General features: G+C 31.2%; 2 protein-coding genes across 2 annotated transcripts in view; one reads left to right on the forward strand and one right to left on the reverse strand.

Moving 5' to 3' along the window:
- The first annotated feature begins 13,189 nt into the window (after positions 1-13,189).
- Positions 13,190-16,334, forward strand: LOC106105359 (facilitated trehalose transporter Tret1-like). Its single transcript, XM_013285650.1, has 7 exons — positions 13,190-13,273; positions 13,527-13,679; positions 13,837-14,039; positions 14,372-14,558; positions 14,743-15,125; positions 15,447-15,558; positions 16,054-16,334. The coding sequence occupies exons 1-7, from the start codon at positions 13,219-13,221 to the stop codon at positions 16,332-16,334; spliced, it is 1,374 nt and encodes a 457-aa protein (XP_013141104.1). The 5' UTR covers positions 13,190-13,218.
- A 4,265-nt stretch (positions 16,335-20,599) lies between these two features.
- LOC106105360 (AT-rich interactive domain-containing protein 2) overlaps positions 20,600-23,099 on the reverse strand; it is an 18,824-nt gene continuing 16,324 nt past the window's right edge. Inside the window, exons 30-32 of the mRNA XM_013285651.1 lie at positions 23,082-23,094; positions 21,558-21,649; positions 20,600-21,106 (exon numbers count right to left, since the gene is read on the reverse strand). Coding sequence (XP_013141105.1) covers positions 21,004-21,106; positions 21,558-21,649; positions 23,082-23,094 — 208 coding nt within the window. The 3' untranslated portion in view covers positions 20,600-21,003. The remainder of the gene's footprint in view (positions 21,107-21,557; positions 21,650-23,081; positions 23,095-23,099) is intronic.

The raw sequence follows: 23,099 nt of genomic DNA on the forward strand, positions 1-23,099 counted from the left end.
AATAGTATCCAAAGTTACTCCCGATCACATCAGCTACCTTCGAGTCAAAAGTCCAGTCAAAATTGGTGTAGTTACGGAGGTTATACGAAACAAACGCGGATTTACAGACAGAAATACAAACGCAATTAAAACTGGTTTTCGTTTTAAACATCTCAAATACGTGATTTTCTCGAAGTTTTTTTTTTACAGACACTTCAATTTTTTTTAACGATATACTCGTAGATTAACTCTCGATATACTCGAAATGTGGAATACATTTACTGGCTGGTAAATAATAAACTAAAGCAATACGGTGATTAATGTTTTTTTAGACTATATGACAAATAGCTAACGTTTAGTCCTACTTACATTGTAACATTAACAATGTCAATTATATCACGTAACGGAGAGCAATTATGTGTTATTAAACCGTAAGGAGTTAATAACGCCATAAATGTACTATATACGCACAATTACATTTAACAAATGCTTATAAAAGGCGATATAAACATACAATGAATTTGATATTTTTTTCTGCATCATGTTACATTCTTTTAAAGATTATCTTATGAATTATATGTTAATGCCAACTTATCTTAAATCTGGGAAATTACAAAAAAAATCTCCACATTGTGCTGTCAATGCTCAATAATTTAAATGCATACTATTTTATATTAAATAATGTAGTTAAAACATACAGCGAAACTTTACACCCTTTTTAAGAAATCTTGCTGAACAATTGACGTAAAATTTGTAAATAAATGTAAATTAGAACAAAAAAATCAATCTTCGGACAGTTACCGATTACGACTAGTATTAGCCGCGAACAGAAGATTTCCCCTAACCCTAGCTTTAATTTATAGCATAGATAATTTTTTTTAATATTTTTTTGTCAAATCACTCACCAATTTTAACATCGCTCGATGTCAATCACAATTCAGTTACTTTCAGTCATTAAATTTTAAAACCAAAATGGTAGACGGAATATAGAAACTATTCCTCGCGATGATACTCCATAACTTTGTATTAGTATGTGATTTCTGTTTGTCTATCATTGAGTAAATGTTGACATAGTATCTGATTATCTATGTCCTTAACGCATATAATCTCAATATAAAGATAACAGAATCGTACATCTATGAACAAATCCATTTACGTCTAGGAATATTTCTACTACATCTTACTAATATTATAAATTTGAAATATTAGATGGATGTTTGGATGTTTGTTAGTGTTTGTAGCCTAAACGGACTCGAGATTTGGCATAAATGTACAGGATAGTCCGGAAGAACACCTAGGTTACTTGCTTTTGTTTTCTTAAATCCACGTGGACATTGTCGCATGCGAAAGCTATATCATCTGGTATTTGAAAAGTGTGTCTTTGTTTATCTAAAAAGTGCCTAACTTTAATTTCTGCGTAATACAGTAAGACCTCAGATCTGTAATAATAAATGTAAAAAAACGCTACACACTTTGCATTAATTAAACATGAGGAAAATAAATTACATAAAATTTACGTCTTTTGTTATGTTTCAAGCTTGTTTATTTAAATCGAGGTCTTTGTGTACATTGAATGTAAGCGATAGAGTTTAAGTGAAACCCGAGGACCTTTTGTGTGTTCTCGTTACCCTCATCACGACAATTCTGACATCTACTTAGTTGTGTGATTTTGTTTAAATGAAGTGAAACCATTGTCCTAAGTTTTAATCGAATACAATTTATTAAGGTTTCCTAAGCATTATATTTTGTTGAGACAATTTACTTTTTAGAATAATATCAAACTTGTGTCAAGATACGAACACGAGAAAATATGATAAAAATGTTGCTTTTAATATTGTACCAGCAATTGATCGCGACATCGTCCGTGCGGAATTAAGTTGTCTTATAATATGTGTGTGCCTATGTTTTAAATCTATGCCAAATTTCACTGATATCCGGTAAGCCGTTTCAGAGATAGGTATCAAACATCCATCCATCCAAACTTTGGTATTTATAGAATTTAATATGGATTCAGAATGTTGCCGTTTTATTTTAAAAAATAGTCAAAGTCTCACGATCATAGGATCTTAGACGTACACAATTAGTTTGCAACCCGACTTTCCCGGTCTTTATAATGATAATTTGTATAGAAAACTTGTTTTCCTAAGTTTTAAAATATTTACTTTTTTTCCATTCACAATCATACTAAAATAATAAATGCGAATATATAGATGGGTGGATGGAGGTTTGTTAGAGTTTGTAGTTTAAACTGCTGAAGGGATTTCGATAAAATTTGGCATAGATGTAGAGGATAATCTGGAAGAATGCAAAGACTACTTTTGTTTTTATTTAATTCCACGTAGATGGAGTCGCGGGCGAATGCTAGTTACTGAATAAAGCATATCAAATATTTTCAAACCAAAGATAATAAAACTCGAAATAATCATGACTCACAACAAAAAGCGGTTGTATTGTCAAACAAAGCCGGATAATGGGCAATTTCCTGGCGGAGTTTTCCATTCCGCTCTTAATTTTCATTTAATATTACGTCACTATTTTAGTAAAACTGTACAAATGTATCGCCACCGCTTTACTATATTCATTATAATACAACAACCAACCCTTTCATACTAATCGATTACTTCTAGAGATCTAAAAAAATCTAATTTTAAAATTATTAGGGAAAGGTAAATTGATGGGAAGAAAAATAACTTTTCTGACATTTGTCTTGATTTTTTTAATTGCCATTTTTATAACTACATCTTAAGTGACACTTTTTTATGACAAAAAATTTAATTAAAAACTTTACTTATACAGGTATAAGTGTAAATGCGTGTCTCAAAGACAAAAATTCGTTGACGCAACTAAAGTGCTGTTTACCTTCGGAAGGGTCTTAAATAAATAATTCAGTAGATAGACCTCAAATAAGAACACAATACGGTTTTATTCTATTCAAATGTAATTTTACCGGAAATGAACAAGTGGTATTCTTTCAAAATGATTTTTTAGGAAATGAACAAGTGGTATTCTTTCAAAATGATGGCGCTGTGTAATCGCCAAAGCGTCATAATAGACACTAACTAAAACGACTAGGTTTAAAATGACATATAATCGAACAAGATTTTTGTAGGGGATGCGAAACTTGGCAGTTTTTTTTATTTTGTAGGATATCCTTTTCTTAAAATCCTCTATTAAAAACATGCATATTTATTATCGATTTAATCAATGATACGTGATTTAAAAACACAAGTGGACAACATAAGAATTGAGAACATATGTTAGAGGAAGTCTGAAAGTTACAGTAGAGGTAGAGGAATTAAGAAGGTTAGGTAGCATGGTATGGGCATGTTATGAGAACAGAATAATCAGGTGCCAAAGAGAACTTTAATTATGAGTGTGGATGTTCGCCGATAGAGGTAGGCCTAGTGATGGGTGGAATGCGGGAAAAATTACATGATGAAGAATGGCTAAGGACAACGATTGAAGAATGAAAAAAATACATAAAATGAGATAATCTATCTTGGAAGTAAAACATAAAAATCAAGTCTAAATCAAATATTATAATTCCGCAATATCTCAGAAAGTCTCAAGTATTTCGATTATCTTGTTAAGATAAGTGCGCTGTTGGGAGAACTGTTCTACCATAAAGTTGGTAGTCGGTACGACAACTCAATTACGTTCTATCACACTTTTAAAAAAGTTTCCCTTGAACACGTATTACGTGAAACTGTCATCATTCATATTTTAATTTGTTATCTCTTTATGCTTTTTTATTAGATTTTTTTATTGAACGGTTGGTAGATATAAAGGAGGAAAAGAATTTTAAGAGAAATTTCCTTACATTTACACGACTAATATGAAGAATTGTCTCCTTTTTTCACCATAATACACATCTTTGAAATGAATAATAGAGTTGTATGTATAACGTGAAACGGAATTTAAAAAAAAAACACAATATATCTTATTCTAAAAGGAAAGATCAAATTCTAAATTGATCTATGCAACATACAGTAACATTGTAATATAACCTTAATGGAGCTTTTACTTTAATTGAAGATAAAAAGCAAAATATAATAAGGAAATTTTGTTATAGGGGATAAGTAATTTACTTTCGGCCTGGAGAGTAAATTGATTATCTCTAAAAGGCCCTCGGGACGTGATGGTAATACACAATGCGACTCATCTCAGAGTATTTGTTATACATTTGTCAAAAATTAAAGTAATTTTACATAATAGAAACAAAAACGTTTCCTTAAAACTGTAGAAAATCGACCAATATAGCACGAACTTGGCACTAACACTGAACAAATGCGGCATCAACCAAATTTTTAACCAAAATGTGCAAAACATGCATTAAGCTGAGTTCTAAAAATAAAAAAATAGTAACTACTTACGTATGTAAGAGGGAAAATCTTATTAGTTTCGTCCATAAACATTTCCTATTCACTAACTGCAATACGAAAACATTCCTAAACTTGTAACATTGTTACGTTTCTATCTAGATTTATTAGTAAATAACTTTGTATTACCGAAATTGTTCGTCTGTCGGAATGTACGAAGTAACTTTCAATGTTCGACGAAGTTGTCCCTGTCAGTTGTGGAGACATTGACGGATTAAAGCGCAATTGTTTTGTGCTCGATCTTATTCCGTGTCTTACAATACTTTGTCAGATCAGCCTTAAGTACTTTATGTTTTATTAATTACCACTGAGTATATGACATAGTAAGGTAAAACATCATGATGCAACCTGCACGTATCGGCGAAGAAATTCAAAGATATGTGTGAAGTCAACCAACCCCCACTGGCTAGCGTGGTTGACTATACCCTAGTCAACCCTTACTTAGGGTAGGGTTGTAGCCCTCAGTGGGAACGTATAATGAGCTGGTGATGATGATGATAATATGACATGTGTAATAAAGCAATCCGACTAATGTCTAAATAATAAGAATTTTGTTATCAAAATCCAGTGGTTAATGGCATAAGGGACAAAAAATAGACCATTTTTATTATTTAGAAAGACAAAACTTCAACTCAAAAACAAAAAGTATGTTTAGAAAAGTTTTTTATTCATGATAATTTTAAAGTCAGTTCAACAATTTGTCAGATTTTTTTTTTATAAAATGTTTATTTTATAAAACATTTTATTGTTAATAGCAAGTGAATATCCCTTTATTTTACAAGCAATGTAAACAAGCCTTTTTAATTACTGCAAGGTAATAAAACATGTTACATAGAAGGGAACGTAAATAACGTTGTAAGAGATAGTGGACAAAGTTTACTAGTAAATATAACTTAGGTTACAACTACCATAAACTTGAATTAGATCGTATTCGGCGACGGTCACCTAATACGAGCTTATCTGAACAAATGGCAGAGCTTTAGGCCAATGCGCTATAACCGAATTTTACTCAAGATTGGGCCTTTATAAGCTTTTGTTGTATGCGTATTAATTACATCCATAAACATTTAGGTGCAATCAACTTTGGGTTATTTTTTAAAGTAATTTACCTATAGGATATCTTGAAATTTCTCGAATTTAATGATGTGATTGTTCAACTTAAAAGAATACACACCCGTAGATAAAAAACTAATTGGGAACTATGATTTTACTACACAATTGAAGAATATTTTAGATTCTAATAAAACAAATAACAGATGCAGTACTAATAAACTTCAAATTTCTTATAACTTTATATTAGAGGGAAAGCGTAAAAACATTTCATTACCTCTAAGATACGGACAAGCAAACCTCGTTATGAGGAAATGAGTGTTATATAAATCAACTTGCCCCTTTTGTGAGATCCAACTTATTTTTCTCATTACCGCTGAGTCAGATATTAATGACAGTTGTTGTGTGAACGTAAACTTAAATACAATATTTCACGCAATTGTCATATGTATTTTTGGAACGTAAGAGTTACTTTTAAGGTTTTGAGTTGAAGATATAAAAAACGGTAATATAAACCTAGAAACTTGAGTTTTTTGTAATGCCTTAACTGTTTGAAAAGCAGCACAAACTGTGCTGACCCTCCGTAGGGTCAATGGCAAATTGTTAGTCTGGTTTTGAAGATTGAGAAGGATAAATAATTGTAAATTAATAAATTGAAATTTACCTTATAGGGAAGGCATTGGCTCCTTAAACACAGGATATAGCCCAGGCGATATCGATGCTGTAATCACTGATTATACTATAAAGAATCCTTATTATTAAAAAAAATACATTAAATTTTAAGAGCTAAATACAATTTTTAATTTACTTTAGTACAAATTGCAGACAAATAAGCAAGAGGGGAAATAAAACAAAGAATAATGTGTGTAGAGGTTTCTCAAATCCAATTATCGTGGATGCGGTTTCATTGTACTGATGTATTTAATTACACAAAGGGCACTAGGAAATGAGACTTGGTTTAACCTCTGTATGCACTGAATATTTATTTATTTAATCCTTAAACGGTAGAATGTTTCTCATTAAAAAATTTGACGCATCAATTCTGATAGATTCTATCATTCTTCATAACGAGTATTAGAGAAATATGGAAGAGTAGTACGTGCTGAACTTCCGTAGAATGGGGAAGGGAAAGAAGAATTATGTACATATGTATGTTCTTTCCGTTGTAACTCTGTGTAGAATTGATTGACCATGTAAGATACCAGTAGACTTTATAATGATTTTTGTGATAACTTGTTTTTTTAATACACTGTATGATATAATATAGAGTTATTAATATTGGCGTGAAAGCTTTATTAATAAAATATGGCTGAATAAAATATTACAAAGATAATATAACAAAAGAAGAAGGTGCCAGAAGAACGTCTTAATTAATTTAATACCTTTATATCGAACGTGGAGCGTTGTAGAAATTAATTGGGTTTTGGGTTTGAAAAAAAATGGGTTTTAATAACGTCTGACAGTGGTGTGAGATGGTAGACAATGTTTTAGTATATCATTTAATACACATCATCTGTATACAGTATGTTATATTTCTTATGCTATATTAGATGTGACAATATACTTTTTTGTGTTTAATCTTTAAAAAGAAAATATACCATAGAGCTATTTCGTCACATTTTCAACTAAGAAATCTGTGGTATTCCTTTGTACGTATGTTCCGTACACCTGTATATTCCGTGACATTTTTAAACTTTACCGAACTTTTAAGTTATTATAAAAGAATAAAATATTGTGTGAGCAAGCCATAAATCATGTTCCTACGAAATGTATTTTGTTTCGCGAAAACGGCAACACTAATTTTGCAAGAAAATGTTTATTTTACATACATTTTTCTACAAATTATTTATGTTTTCTTTTTGTTATAATCACTTTTATTATTAAAAGTTGATTTCATACAAGAAAACAAGTTAATCAAAGTAAATGGAGAACATTTGTAATAAAATAAATTCGTTCTTTAACACTAAAACATGTCTCCATTTCTCAATAGAAAACATTTCTACCGTTTTTCGTTTTAATTTGTGGAACGCCCGACTCTTATCTAGAAAAAGAACAAAACACATTTGTACAGTCAGTAGACATCAAACGACTTTTTACTTTCTTGCTCCACCGATCTTTTTCTGTACTTTTCAATGAATGCAGTAAAGTATAAATGTCGAAATTTCCGCCTGAACATTCTTTAAATTGTAACAAAACAACCTAACTACATCTGCTTTCATTTACAAAGCTTTGATCATACTTTTAAGACCAAACAATCATAAGTTATCTTTTCAATTATATTAAGAGCGTGCGCACACCTGAAACTATATAATCGCACAACTTTTCAGTCTTGCTTTGATTCGGACACTACACGATTTTTAGTTGTGCAACTAACTATACAGTTAAATGGGCTGCGAGAAATTGACAATCGCACAACAGTTGTGCGATGTTTTAGTCAAAGGGGTGCGTCCGGTCTAAAAATTACAAAATATGGAACAGTATACAAAATCCTTACGTATTTTTCGTACACAAGTAAATATGTCTACAACGGTCTTTTTTATTAAATTTCATAGTTATGGAATCCGAAATTCACAGATAAAAATTATTTCAATGTAGATTAAAAAATGTTAATAATTCGTAAATTATATCATTGCTTACCTAAAAAAAAATATTTCCAACTGCAAGTAGCAACGTGAGCCGCTTTGAACACAGTTTACTTTGAACGTAGGCACAAGGCTTTAACATTTTAAAGGGGCTTTGGTGAAACAACGGCATTGTTTAACAAGTTCTCTAGTTAGGCCTTTTGCAAAGTTTGCACGCTCAAATTGTTAGTAATAATGATCGAGGAAACGTTTCTGGTTGCTTAACAATTAAGCAATGCATGTAACTTGAACCGACTATTAGAAACAATTGCTTACAATCATTTTAGTTCAAACTTAAAGCAATTAAACCGTAAACTATCTTACTCATAAGTGAGAAAGTTTGGATGAATGTATAGATGTTTTTGAACACGTAACACCATAGCAATTTAACGGATCATGATGGTTTTTTAACATAGATTAATAATCTATGAAAATTTTCTGAAAAAAAATCTACCTAACACTCCTCATCTCTAAGTAATCTTGTTCATTAGGACGTTTATAAATATTTATTACATACATACATATATATAACATAGATATTCATACATATATAACATGTATTATTTATTCTCATTCAAGTAGTTAGTTTTATTGTTACATCTTATTTTATTTACTTTATATCATCTTGCATGTTTATTTTTCATTCATAAATTATACCGAAACGCCGTAAGCGTAAGTTTTTAGTAATTGATATATGAAAAGATTTTTCCTGCTGTTGTCGATGCCCACGATACAGGCATTGCCTAGTGTGGGCATCACCAGATTAATCATATATGAAACACAATTTGTATTTTTCTTTTAATTGGTATAACTGTAATTGTAATTGTAAATCTCTTATTTTTCAATAAAATTATTTCTATTTCTATTCTATTTCTATCTAGAGTAACGCAATTGGTTACTCCATTTTTTTTTAATTTCACCCGGATGAACCCGGGCAATAGTCAACAAATTATGTAACGGAATTAAACTTAAGGTATGCAACTTGTTTTTTCCAGGTGCTTGTAATAAAAACTTATGGTTATATTGTATCATCATCAACTTGCCCTTATCCCTTATGGAGGGTCGGCACAATATTTGCTGCTCTTCCATACATCTCTGTCAGCCGTCATACCTGAATCCACTCCTTTCTTAAGCATAACCTCTTTCACACAATCCATCCATACTTTTTTCGGTCTTCCTCTTCCGTTGTAGCCATCCATATTAATTCTTAACACTTTCTGGTCTATGTCCCCAACGTCTCGTCACATAATATGTCCATACCACGTTACGCGATGTTATGGTTACATTGTATATGTATTTTAATATGCTACATACATTTCTCACGTAATTTAAGTGCTTCTTGTGAAACTTGACAAAGTTATCATAATAAAGTCTCTCACTTAAACACTAAAACGTGGCAAAGTGACGTCCCTGTAGCTAAAATACAGCTTAAGAAGCACGTCGTCACTTCGTAAAGTAAGAATAGTTTCAAGTAAAACTTGATAGGAATGATTTTTAGTGCATTGAAATAATGCAAAATAAGGTGAAAAGGTAAACTGTTTTATGTTCTACAACCAAGAGTAATGTACTATTTTTTCTATTTACATTTCTTAGAAAATATCTACCAATTGTAGACAATCTATACTAATATCATAATGAGGAAAGATTTGTATATATTGATATAACTCAAAACTAAAAGCTGATTTCAAAAGTTATTTCACCATTAAAAAGCTACGTTATCTGTAAGGCCATATTTACCACTTTTTTAATATCGCGCGGATAAAGTCGGGAGCAACCGCTTGTTGAAATAAACGTAAAATTTCGCTACATCAGATTTATTCTCTACAATTTTCTTTCGGTAAAAACCGTTGTGATGACATTTCACACGGTACAAAACTTCTACAAATTGAGGGCAACAGCGTACTGTAATGATAAATTTACACGAGGGTGTAATCGGTAGAGCAGAACTTCAATTGTTAAAACATTAAGCCGAGATACAAAAGTAAGTCTTGACAGTAAGTTCAAACAATTGCAATACTGCATGATTTACTACTCTACCTCACAGTTCCGCTCTCGTGTGAATCTAGTGTAATGAAATATTCATAACATGACGCCAGCTAGTCACAGTGTTATTACGACTCAAACACACAGAGCACAAGTTTTGACAAATACATACAAAAAATCTCACCTCGAATTTCCATCACCGAAACAGGTATAAAAACATGTTTCAGCGAGCAAGTGATAGAGAGGGCTATGTTTTCTTTCACAATTTCACACATTTGTATGGAAAGTCGTTTTGTAGATATAATTACTAAGTACCAAACTTTAAATCTCATCTTTCATTCTAGATTCGTTTAGAACTAAATAGTCTTTTTAATGTAAAATTATTACAAAGGAGATCATTAGTGGAGAGTCTTTGTGACATTTTAAAAATGTTTCCGCGGACCGCTTGCGGTGATCTTGAAGCAGGAATAAATGTCAGAGTTGCCTTTTAAAGCTTTAATGGCTACGACGGAAGTTCTTCAAGCCCTAATTTCACGTAGATAAATGAGTGGAAATTACATTTTAAAGATGAATTTAAAATTTATTCAATGTACGTTTTGTACATAAAAAAGTATAATGTAATAAAAACAATTTTATTTTACCAACCAAATCTGATTCAGTGGATTTCGTAACAAAACATCTTTGTTTTTACAAAGTCTTTCAAACTTTTACACTTTGATTTATTGCTTACGTGATCTTTTAAGATAAACGGTTTTATCGAAGTTCGTTGTTTACAATTAAGATGAGTATCAATATGCGAAATAACTTTGGTACTCGATTTAGTACAATAAACAAAAAATAAACAGGGACATTTAAAAAGTGACTTAATTTCGAATATTTACAAACGAAATATAGCTTAAACAACATACAATCTAACCAACAGTTGTGCGAAATAAAAAAAAATATACTTAAAATCGTATAAAGACCTTCTGAAATAGGTTTATACAAATTTCGTGTACTAAATCAGCGTCACAATGTAGAGAGTTTCATACGTCAAGGGAATACGGAGATCTGATAGCCTGGCAAAACAACAATAGCCTTACGGTTAGAAGTACGAATTGCCTATTGAAATCGTTGGTTCGAATCCTAAGAAACATGACTAATTTAGTTTCAATAATTTTCTAATATTTCAAATTGAAAGATGGCGCACCTTATAGGGACTAGAGACTTCTTGAATAATGTAAATAGGTTACATTATTCTATGGCAATTAATTATTCTTACAGTTTTTCATTGATACTTTACAAAAGTCGAATATTTCTTATATTTACGCCGTTTTGTCCTGACATTTCATTAAAGAAAAACTGTTGTAAATAATACACACATAACGTTAAATAGAAAATAAAATGTATCTGTAATTAAGGAAACGATTTCAACCAACCAAACTAAGGCTCTTATAAATTCCGCTGTCGACGATAAGACGATTAATGTTTTCAAACAAACCTACAAATACATAACAAAACAAACACTAATATTACAAAGTGTTTGTTTGTCATGTCATGCGCGCTGAACACCAAACTAATTAATTTATGAGTTTTTATGTACAGACATTTGTATTGGTTTCTTGGGCATACAAATGTAATTGTTGATTAAATTTTGAAAAATCACATATTTACAATCGTTTCATATTCCCGTTTATTGTTGCGTGCAATAATTATTCAAAAATATACGCAGACAACATCGCAGACACGAGCTAGTATAAAATTAATTATAAATTCGTTAGGCCCGAAGCAATGGTGTAATTCATCTTAGAGAATACAATTACTCATCTTTATCACAATAGCAATAGCTTTACGAAATACAGATAATAAATATTTTTTTTTAATTATGACCGTAAATTAGAACGTTAAATGTAAAATGGCCAGATATGTCTACTTTCTTTTTTTTTTTTAAATAAACAGCCAGTACTTTGAATCAGTTAACGGTTTCAGTCTCTCAGCTTAAATAGCGTAATTAATGCGATTTAAATTTAGGATGCTTTCTTCTCCGTGTTTCAATCGTTTTATTTACAAGATTTTCCCGCTCGAGTTATAAACAGCAAGAAATGTGATTTCATTGCTCAGTTAATCAGATTATGTTAAATGTTACATTGAAATTTAGATATTTTAAATATCTGTTTTTACAAATTTAGTAGTAGTTAATTGAAGAGTTACTTTATCCAAAATTTAATTTATTTAAAATTTTGTGTCGCGCTTTGGGTAGTTGCGACAGCGAAGTAAGTAAAATTCCGATTTACACTAAAAAAATACAGATGTAAAAATTAGTGTCATAATAAATGTAAAATAGTTGCTCTTAATTTTCTATTTAGTGGCAAAACTCATAAATACACCAAGCAGTTGTTTATTTCGTTTATTTTATTTGTATAATATAACTATAAAATAAACTGGAGAGATTCCAACATCTTTTGTATTTTTTTAGTTGTAACATATATCTTAGTAATAAATTAAACAAAATTTATATCAGTGTTTGTGCCACGATGAATACAGTTTATTAGATATTTTCCAACCAAATGTTTCTTATGTTTGTCTTACTAGACGACATACAAGTTGTCTTTATTGAATTTTGCTTGCGACTCTGTGGACGTAAAATAGCCTATGTTACTCACCGATACTGTAACTTTTTAAAGGTGAAAGAATTTTTGAAATCGGCCCAGTAGTTTTTGAGATATTTCAATACATACAAAAACACAAATCTTTCCTATAGTATATAAACATAGATAGATATTGAATATGTTTCATTGTATGTGAGCAATGTAAAGATATTAATGAGTTGCAAATAATCCATAAGTAAACGAATTAAGTAGGAAACAGATAAAATACAAACAAGAATGTTGCAGAACTCGTTCATTAAATCTTGTTCTATTTCAATAGTCGCAGTGCACTAACATCTAACCAGGCAGTTTCGAGCAAATAATGATTTAAAATATTAACTTACTGAGTTATTAATGTTTTCGTTAGATTATACTTTATTAATTAAAGATAACGGATTAACTCGTGGAATTCAATGCAGGTGCCGACTAGTTTCAGACTCATCGTAGGTTATGGGGTGAGTAGATTAACTCACTATATTCCAACCCCTCGTTAACTGTCTAAATACACGAGTTAATCCGTTATTTCTAATTAACATACATCAGTGTTGTAAATAATTGCAGTTTTAAAGTGTTTTAATAATGATTTCATTATTAAAATCATCCAAAGCTAGACAATATCTTGTCGTCTTTATTGGTAAGTTAAAATGATATTTTTATTAGCTTTCGCCCTCGACTCCGTCCACGTGGTTTTAAAAGACAATAAAAGTGAGTAGCCTATGTGTCCTTCCAGACTACCCTCTACGTCTATAACAAATTTCATCGAAATCAGTTCAGCCGTTTAGGCTACAAACTGTAACAAACATCCATCCATCTAAACTTTTGCATTTATAATATTAGTAAGATTGAAATGCGAAAAATACTAGATTTTCTGAAATATACCTTTTCAGTGAATCTAACAATATTAACAACTGGCATGAGCTTAGCTTGGCCGTCACCAGTGCTTGTGAAGCTGCGTTCAATAGAAACGCCTCTGCATCGACGCATCACTGATGAAGAAGGTTCCTGGATAGTGTCCATTGGATCTCTTTGTATAACATTTGGTAAGTCATCGAAATCGTCATCTTAAATAAGTCGAATTGACTATGTAACGATGAACAACGAAAAGTAACAAGTATTCATGGGTCCAAAGATTTTAGGCACTTTAGTTTGAATTAGTTATTTATTAAATTTTTCACTCTATAAATGTAAATATTTCAGGTCTCAGTTTTCTAGGCATGTTACAAGATTGCATCGGAAGAAAATACTGTTTGATATTGACTTGTATTCCTAAGGTTTTAGTGAGCATTCTCTTCGTATTTGCAAAAGACATGTGGATGTTGATATTCGGTCGTGCTATAATTGGTAGTGCTGACTTTTACTTGCTCACTGTCGTTCCAGTTTATGCTTCAGAGATCGCTGATGTAAGGATTAAATTACACTAATACATACGTAGTTATTTTAAGTAAATAAAATTAAATTCAAAAAGGAAACTATTATTTTATTTTTAATTAGCTTTCGACCGAAACTTAGGGTGGAGTTAAGAAAAAAACAAAGTTAGCTTATGTGTTTTTCCAGTATGTTCTGCATGTATGCCAAATTTCATCGAGATCCGTTCAGCAGTTTAGGCCACAAACTCTAACAAACATTCATCCATCCATCTAAACTTTCCTATTTACGATATTAGTAAGATTATTGAATTTACACACAACCTTCACTGCCTATTTAAAATGTCAATTAATAATGATTTTTACAGAAAGACATTAGAGGTTCTTTGGGAACATTTTTGCAGATATTCTCATCTCTAGGCGTTGTTTTGACAATGTCAGTTGGTCCTTTCGTATCGTATACTACTTACAGTATAGTATTTGCTGCAATGAACTTATTCATGAGTATACCAATCTTATTTTTACCAGACAGCCCCTTCTTCTTGTATTCTAAAGGTATTTCATTGTTTTGTTATGTAATACAAATATGTAGTTTAAAAGTCACCGGCCCTTTGCCAAACATTTCAACAGATTCATATAAAATAGCTGGCAAATACACGATTCTATTTTATTTCTTCAAGGTTGTTTTATTTGATTTTTTAAGAAATGTTTCAACAAAATGATTTCCAACAATTTTCAGGAAAAAAAGACAAGGCTATTGATGTGTTGAAATTCCTTCGCGGTTCTGAAGAATTGGCTAAAGAAGAGATTTCCATGTACGATAAATCTTTAAACAATCAGAAAATAGAAATAAAATCGCTGTTAAAGGATAGAGTTTTTCTTAAAACTCTTGGGATATCGATCATTTTTGGTGCAACAACCCAAGTAACAGGTTTTAACGCTATATCGTTTTATTTGCAAACGATTTTGGAATCAACAAAGACTAATTTGATGCCAGAAATTGCGTCGATAATTATAAGTTTAATACAGCTGTTAGCAAGTTGTAGTTCAGCGTTTGTGATTGACAGGTTTCAGAGGAAGCGTATGTTAATAACATCATTTATTGGATTGTTGCTTGGTTTGGTAAGTTTAAAACTAAGTTTAGTTTTCCCCTTTCCACTCTTTTTGGACAGAGGAAATATCCTTTGTATGTGGGTCCCTTACTCTTTTCAAATTAATGCATCTGCAAAAGTGATGAATGCACCAATTACTTCGCAATTTTTGGTAAACAATGATGGCCCCTTACACATTTACGACCTTTTATTAAAAATAAAATCTGCATCTTTCATAATGTTTGAAAAGTTATTACAATATAATAGTTTAATGTTTTAAAGTACTTTTATATTTTTAATTGCATCAAGTTTGTTGTTATAATAATCCGATCTTTTAATATTTTATTATTAGATTGGAATGGGCGCATTCTTTAAAATACGAGAGAACACGCAAGAAGTTACTGGATTCATGAACTATTTACCGCTAATATCCCTGATACTCGTTGTCTATTGCTACAGTGCAGGTAATGCTTTAATCTCAATAAACTCTTTCACACACAACTGTTATATTACACACAGCTTATATGGAGGTGCGGACACTACTCGATTTTTAGTTGTGCAAAAATAGCTAAAACGGCTGCAAAACAATCGACGATCGCAAAGCAGTTATGCGATTATTCAATCAAAGGTCTAAACTCTGTGCCGGCTCTAACACTTAACTGCCACATTCAATGTTGTCTAATAGCCACGAAGAAAGGGAATCCCTTAGTTAATAAGTCACAGTAATCTTCACTTAGTGTCTGCTGAATCATTCTTAGTGTGCCAGTACGTTATTTTTTATTCAATAACTTTACAAGTATTCTAAGATTAATGGTTGTAACACATCGATGACTAGGGATGGTTTTAGGCGTATCAAGCATCAACATAAATGATTGTATTTTTATTTCTAAGACAAATACGAAATAATTGCAATAAATTTTCTTTTTGTTACATAGGACATTTTATTTCATTATTTTCAGGAATCGGCTCCTTATTTTGGGTGGTAATCGCAGAGTTATTCGACGGGCCAGCGCGAGCAGTCGGTGTTACTATCTGCATAATAGTGACGTCATTCGGGATCTTTCTCACCACGAAGTATTTTGCTACCCTCACCACTGCTATAGGACCATCGATGACGTATTGGTTTTTCGGAATCGCTTGTGCATTTAGTGCATTATTTATTTATTACTGTGTACCAGAGACGAAAGGAAAAAGTTTTAAAGAAATACAGATGGCGCTAGGTGCAAAAGTCGGCATGTAATAATACTTACATGGGACGAAAACAAAGAAGATTTTATTAAATACATCAATGACTTTTTAATAAAAAAATTATACACTTTATATATAACTAGCTGTTCCCGTGCGACTTCATCCGCTTGAAATAATGAAAATTTTATTTTATTGTTTACATTTGTCAAATTATCAATTACAAATGTCAAAATGACATGATATGATGACAATCTTGCTTCCTTGACGTTGGCAGCAACTTATGGTCTCTTTCCCACATTTTTATCCAAAACATTTACCCCTTAAGTTTAATGGCGTGAAAACATATAGCCTCAAGCGTGACGTAAGTGTAGGGCTTATTAAAAAAATAATTATTCAAAAATATGCTGTAATTGCTGACATCTTAGGCAACAAAGAAGTGTGTGTTTACGCTTTATTATAATAGTATAGATCTCTGGCAAGTTTTGTCTATGGTTTACGTTTATTATAATTTTCATCTCGTTTTATTTTTTGTTTATAAGCAGTATCAGTTGCGGGACCTTAATAATACTCGTCAATTTATCCGTCAATCAACATCCTTTGAGGTCTAACAGCGTCGTAATTGAATTGAGTCTCCCCTTCGCATAACGTTATCGATGTTTATCTCAATTTACCTCACCAAATACGGTTAGGTTTAACCAATGCTTGTACCTGGAAATAAAGCTTTCAGGAGAAAATTATTTTATTATAACATGTTTCAGTAGAACCTCATGACTATACAAGTCTAAATTATGTACTGGATTGCACTCTGAGTCCACCTTTGTGCAGATTCTGTATATTAAACTTAAGGTTGCCCTGAATAACCAATCAACTTAGTATGTTCTAGCAAAAGCTAGAGCTGGTAAGAGATGGAGCGCGGTAGGGCGACCGCCCAGGACTGTAGTCAGTAATGAACGCCACAGGTGTGTGAATCACATGTAAAAATCCCAATGCTTTATTCAAAAAGAGCGCGGTAGAATCCTCACATAGATTACCGGTAGCGCTAAAACGGCACTAACCACACTATATAATTAACTATTTCATACGATTTATAATTTGTTTTGTCTATCAACGTTTGATAATATTACAATCCGATGTTACCTAATTATTGCTCAAAGATCTGTCTAAATAATGTAATCCTATAACGTAATATCAAATAATTTTAACGAATCTATTAAATATTCCTTTTCATTTAGAAGTATTTCAATTAAGCCTTCTTATGTAACAAGAAAACGTTCCAAAGTTTCCATAAGTCGTTTGAAAGCCTTGTTTATAAATCTTTAGCCTATTCGTGAATCCGATACTGAGATAGGTTTAAACGTTTAAATTTAATTAAATCCAGACAGATCGTGTTACAATATTTAAGTCAATAAATATAATCTTACTAATCTTACTATTATTATAAATGAGAAAGTTTAAATGGACGGATGGATGGATGTTTGTTGGAATTTGTAGCCTAAACGGCTGAACGGATATTGATGAAATTTGGCATAGATGTAAAGGATATCTGGAAGAACACATAGGCTACTTTCTATTTTTTAATTTCACGCGGACAGTATCGCGGTTGATAGTTAGTAAACTATAACAGTCTAATTTTTTAAATGAAAATAAATTTCACATTACGTTATTCTGAAAATTATATTAAAATTAGAACGTACAAAAAATCTCATTATAACTTTATCCGTGGTATTTTTAAAATTTAATCACAAAGACGAAACTCTGCTAATAAAATTATTTATGGCCAATTCGGAAGATTAAAAGATCACCTTCAAAGTTTTATTAAATATTACTTAAGAACTTCGATTCGGCGATTTTTTAATACCTAAGCTCTGATATTTATTATTCCATTTCACGTCACAGAGATAGTTTGCGAGATTTGAAACTTTTTAACGAGAAAGAAAGAGAAGAAATTTAGACGTGAAAGGAACTCATCTAGTTTACTTTAATAAGTATTTTGATTCACATTACAAAGTTAATCCACTTAGTGGAGCCACTATGTTTATTATTTAACCTTGATTCTCTTCCAAAATCAGACGCATATATCTAACGATGTTATAAGTACTGTTATACCTTAACATCTAGTCAACCCTGTTTTAAACCTGCATATAAATCGAAATGTACTTTACACGTAGGACTGTAGCAAAATAGATATACATAAAACTCAATTAGTCTGGGGTTAATTAGGCGAGAAATAAATTTCGTTTGTGTCTTGGCGCTAATTACTACAACTTAAGTCTGCAAGGAGTTTCATAACAAGATTTTTTGTGTTTTAGTTAATATAGCCAGTTTTCTAGGTATCTAAATAGAACCGCGTGCTTGTTAGTCATTTTGTATTCGCTGTCAGTATGGTAACAGACAGGAATGACAGCATTTTATATTTTATTCCCGCGTTACAACATTTTTCGCTTGAATTTTTGATCGTAAAAGCTTTTACCGACACCGTCCGCCGGATGGAACGTCCCTGTTAAAGCTCGCTGTCGTTAATATCACCTTTGTTCGATATTAATGTTTAAAAGGTTGAATTTTATTAAAAACTATCAGAACACGGAATGAGTTCAAACATTGTGTAATGTCCTAAGACCACTGTTCAAAATTCATCCAAATCTTTTCATTCGTTTAGGAAAAATTTTATATTCGTTACACAAGATATTTTATCATAATGTACGCTGGTATGAATTTTTAAATATGTACTAATATAATTATGTGAAAATATTTCCCTGCATCATCCGCATTGTTGTAAAAGTTATGCGGTTTTATTTGTGCCAAGCCGCAGCTCGTCAAAGCGCCCGCCTGTGGTTACATCTTGTCTGTCAGCAAATGCTAAATCTGTTAAGATTATCATATTGCGTCTATTATTTTATACATAAATTTGTTTAATTACTACATTTAATTGGTTCTGTTCGGCAGATTAGGCTACAAACTTCAACAAACATCCATCCATCCAGCCAAACTTTAGTTACTAATATTATAACTCGCATTTATAATATTAGTCAGAACTAAGAGTAGTAAAATTATCATCGATGTATAATAAATGTTTGCTCTAAAAAATGTTCGTGAAATTAGTCTAGCAGACTATTTACTCATACACTCTCATACAAATCTGTCTCTAAGTGACCAATTGCCCACTCTAAGTACTGAAATACGTCCATGTAATCTAAATCATTTCCATAGAAATATAAAATTTAGTTCCTAACCTCAATTTCCTATATCTTCAAGCTTTATTTTAGCAGACAAGCTATCGTTTAATTATATTTGTTGCTCCATCTATTCATTAAGAGGATATGCTCCGTGTAAACCTGTAAAGTGATTTATTATGCGAGTTAGTTTAGCAGATGCATCCCTTTTACATACTACTGCGATATGATATATAAAAAAATATGTATGTAAACTAGCTGTTGCTCGCAACTTCGTTCGCGTGAAATTGAAAATTGGTTTAGTAGTTTTTGAGTTATTACAATACATACAAAAATACAAATCTTTCCTCTTTATAATGTTAGTATAGATAGAGAGTGAGCAAGTGGAACTCGTTAAAAAACCTTGATATTATTCTTTTTTCTCGTTGGGAAACCCTGATTTTATCTGACTGAGTTGCCACTGTTTGCCTTGAAGAGACATTTATTGATTCACCGGACTTAAGGTGGCCGAGCGCAGATGGCGTTTAGCCTAAACCTCGTTTATAGAATAAGTAAGAAGTATGATGTAAATAATATTATCTTTGTAATAATCATAAACTTATTTGTATCATCAATCGAACGTTCAGAAACGTTTCAAAATGTAGACAATAAATGTGTCAATATGTTCTCATTTCTATTTATTACCTTTGTTTTATTTTGTGGTATAAATAAAAAACACAGATTATCTTAATATTTTATTTGCACTTATACACATTTTGTATGATTTTAGCTGTCTATTATAAAAATAAGATATCTATACTAACATACGTAGTTACTAATTCAGACCCATATGAAACTAAAATTAAATCAAATTTGATAATATTTAAAGAAGAAGGCATCTTCGGATCTATTTAACAGATTTTCTTAATCTATCAAAAACTTAAACTAAAACATGAAGTTTATTTTAATCTTAAATTACGAACATGTTAACACTTTTCTTATTATTTAGAGAATTTTATATTCCTCTAATATCCTTGTACATTTCAAACGATTTAAATTACAAAATTGGTGAACTGCAATGTTACATAATGATTTTAGAGTTTTTAATAAAAAAAAACTAATTAACATTGCAATAGATACATTTTTAATTATCTCTTAACATTATTAAAAAATACAATATTTAGGTAATTACATCATACAGTTACACAATCGATACTAAACAGTACTATAACTTAGTTTTACAAATAACTTTAAGTTTATGTAGATACCATCCTTACATTATGATGAAAAAATCACAAAACATCTGAGGCTCTATCTCAAGTAACAATACCATTCTAACCTAAAAATACCAACTTTAATTGATTAAACAATTTTTTACTACTAAATTCTAATTTTAAATCAACCTTAACTAAAAGAACCTTATTATGTACATTTATTTTTTCTCACTGGCAATAATTTGTCCATTTCAGTCAGTGTTGCCAACATAACACAATCACGTCACATTACGTCATAGTGACGTCACACGTGTTAATTCTGCTATTTTTTTCTCGGCTTAGAGCCGTCAAGTGATTCTCAAATATTGTTCATATCGTATAGAACTTGGGCAATCGTTCTCGAAGCTTCCACCGTGCTCAGCGCAATCGACGCAAGATGCGCTTCGTACGGACGCAGTTGTCTGTAGAAAACCAAAAATTTTACACATATACACCATAATGAAGAGATTTTTGCAACTAAAAATAATATTAATCAATTCAACCTTATGACGTCATACATTTAGGAGACCAGAGGTCACTTGCCATCCCCGTCTTTACTAGAGAATTGAAAATTTAGTAGATAGATAGATTATAAAATACTTAGGCCCTGTCCCACCACTGGCTGATAGAGGCTCAGATAGCTAAAAATTATGTCACTTTCAGATAAGGGAAACAAAATCCGATATTTCCATCACATATTTTACATTTTGGATTGTTATCAGACAATTTACAATTAGGTGGGACAGGCCCTTAGAATTACTAAAATATATGGTATATAACCAAAATAGATCCATTGATACAACTCAAAAAATATGTTATTTTGTTTAAAAACTTAACATGTAGATATAGAATAAGACAGTTTTAAAAACTTACCGCCTCCCTGTATTGGAGTAAATCACAATATTCCTTAGAATCAAGGCAGCTGTCAACCGTATGCTCTTAGTGACAGGACCTTCGTTCTCATCCTAAACAACACACACGTTATGTATATATAGCTATAAATAACACACATAGACATGCATTAACAAAGCACACATACTATAAACATGCGCTAAGGGAAATTCTAATAAAATTGATATAGTTTAAACTAAATTAATTAATTATCAAACTTAATAAATGGGAACATGTGTCTATTATTGCAATACACACCTTATTCTTCAGTTCAGAAAACATAGTAATCCAAAAAATTAATTAGCCATTAACAAAATTATAGCAGATAAAAATATTTGAAACATTAATTCCTACTGCATTGAATATCTTAAAATAAATGACAAATAAAGCAAACAAATAAATAACAATTAAACCAGACAGTAACGAAAGGACACAAAAATGAACACAAAAGCACATAAAATTCTCTGCGCACTCAACTATTTGATAATATTTTTTTCTTTAATTACAAATATAAGTACATAAGTACAATTAAAAAGATCAAGTAGATACATACTTCAGTCTTTCAATCATTACGTTGATACTCTTACAAGAGAAGTTATCTAAAATATAGTCATTTCACTCACACCTACAGCTATTAGCATTTAAAATTTCTAGATCACTCTATCTCTTGCGCTCTATATCTATCTCTGTCTAAGCATGAAATCTCTAATACAAAAGTTGAGTGCACATCGATTGTAATCGTGTATCTCACCAATTGCTCCGGCGTGCGACTGAGCTCGGCCCTGTGCTGCGCGCACACAAACACACGGTTAGTGGCACGGTGCGGTTAGTGACGCTATCACTACCCGGGCACAATAACATGATACATGACATACATTCCATATCACTTTAATTACGATTTTAACTTTAGAAACCGACTTGATTAAACGTGAAGAAATCGTTTAGTCAATTTTTATTTCATGTAATGTAGTCCTTTATAAAGCAACTGATAGTTTTTTACATAAAACGGATGTAACTTAACGAGTCATGTCTCGTTATTGTACACGAGTAGCGTGTGGTGCAATTTTCATGAATGCAAACTTTAATGTAGACATTTGACATTTGTTGATAATTTTTATAATTATGTAGCTATCATAAAGCTAACCATTACTCTTCTGTTTTGTTTTATAACAACAAATAAGCATATCTCCCTTAAATACCAATTGCTAGGCAAAGGCACGTTTAGTTCACTTTTATGTAAAAAGTGGGGGTTAAAATATATATATTCCAAATTATTCGACATCGCTATAGTAACACGGTGAGTTTAGAAAATCTATCTAATTAATTTTAATCTTTATAAGACTGTATTAAAAATATGTTTATATTATCAATATAAATAATTAAACTAAATTCATAATCTCTAAATAGAATATTTTAGATAGACCATAAACAACTTAGTCAATAAAATATGTAAATATTCAATTTTTCATTGAATTCCACAACACAGCATGTTTCCTATCAACTTACCATCAATTCTCTAGGGTT

Source organism: Papilio polytes, unplaced genomic scaffold, assembly GCF_000836215.1.
Source record: "Papilio polytes unplaced genomic scaffold, Ppol_1.0 DF822845.1, whole genome shotgun sequence".
NCBI classification, from domain to species: Eukaryota; Metazoa; Arthropoda; class Insecta; order Lepidoptera; family Papilionidae; genus Papilio; species Papilio polytes.

Bases quoted from the DNA above. Each gene is read 5' to 3' on its own strand.
- LOC106105359 (XM_013285650.1), top strand. From the start codon at position 13,219: ATGATTTCATTATTAAAATCATCCAAAGCTAGACAATATCTTGTCGTC. The intron at 14,040-14,371 runs GTAAGGATTAAA...TGATTTTTACAG, and splicing joins ATGCTTCAGAGATCGCTGAT to AAAGACATTAGAGGTTCTTT. The intron at 15,559-16,053 runs GTAATGCTTTAA...CATTATTTTCAG, and splicing joins TGTCTATTGCTACAGTGCAG to GAATCGGCTCCTTATTTTGG.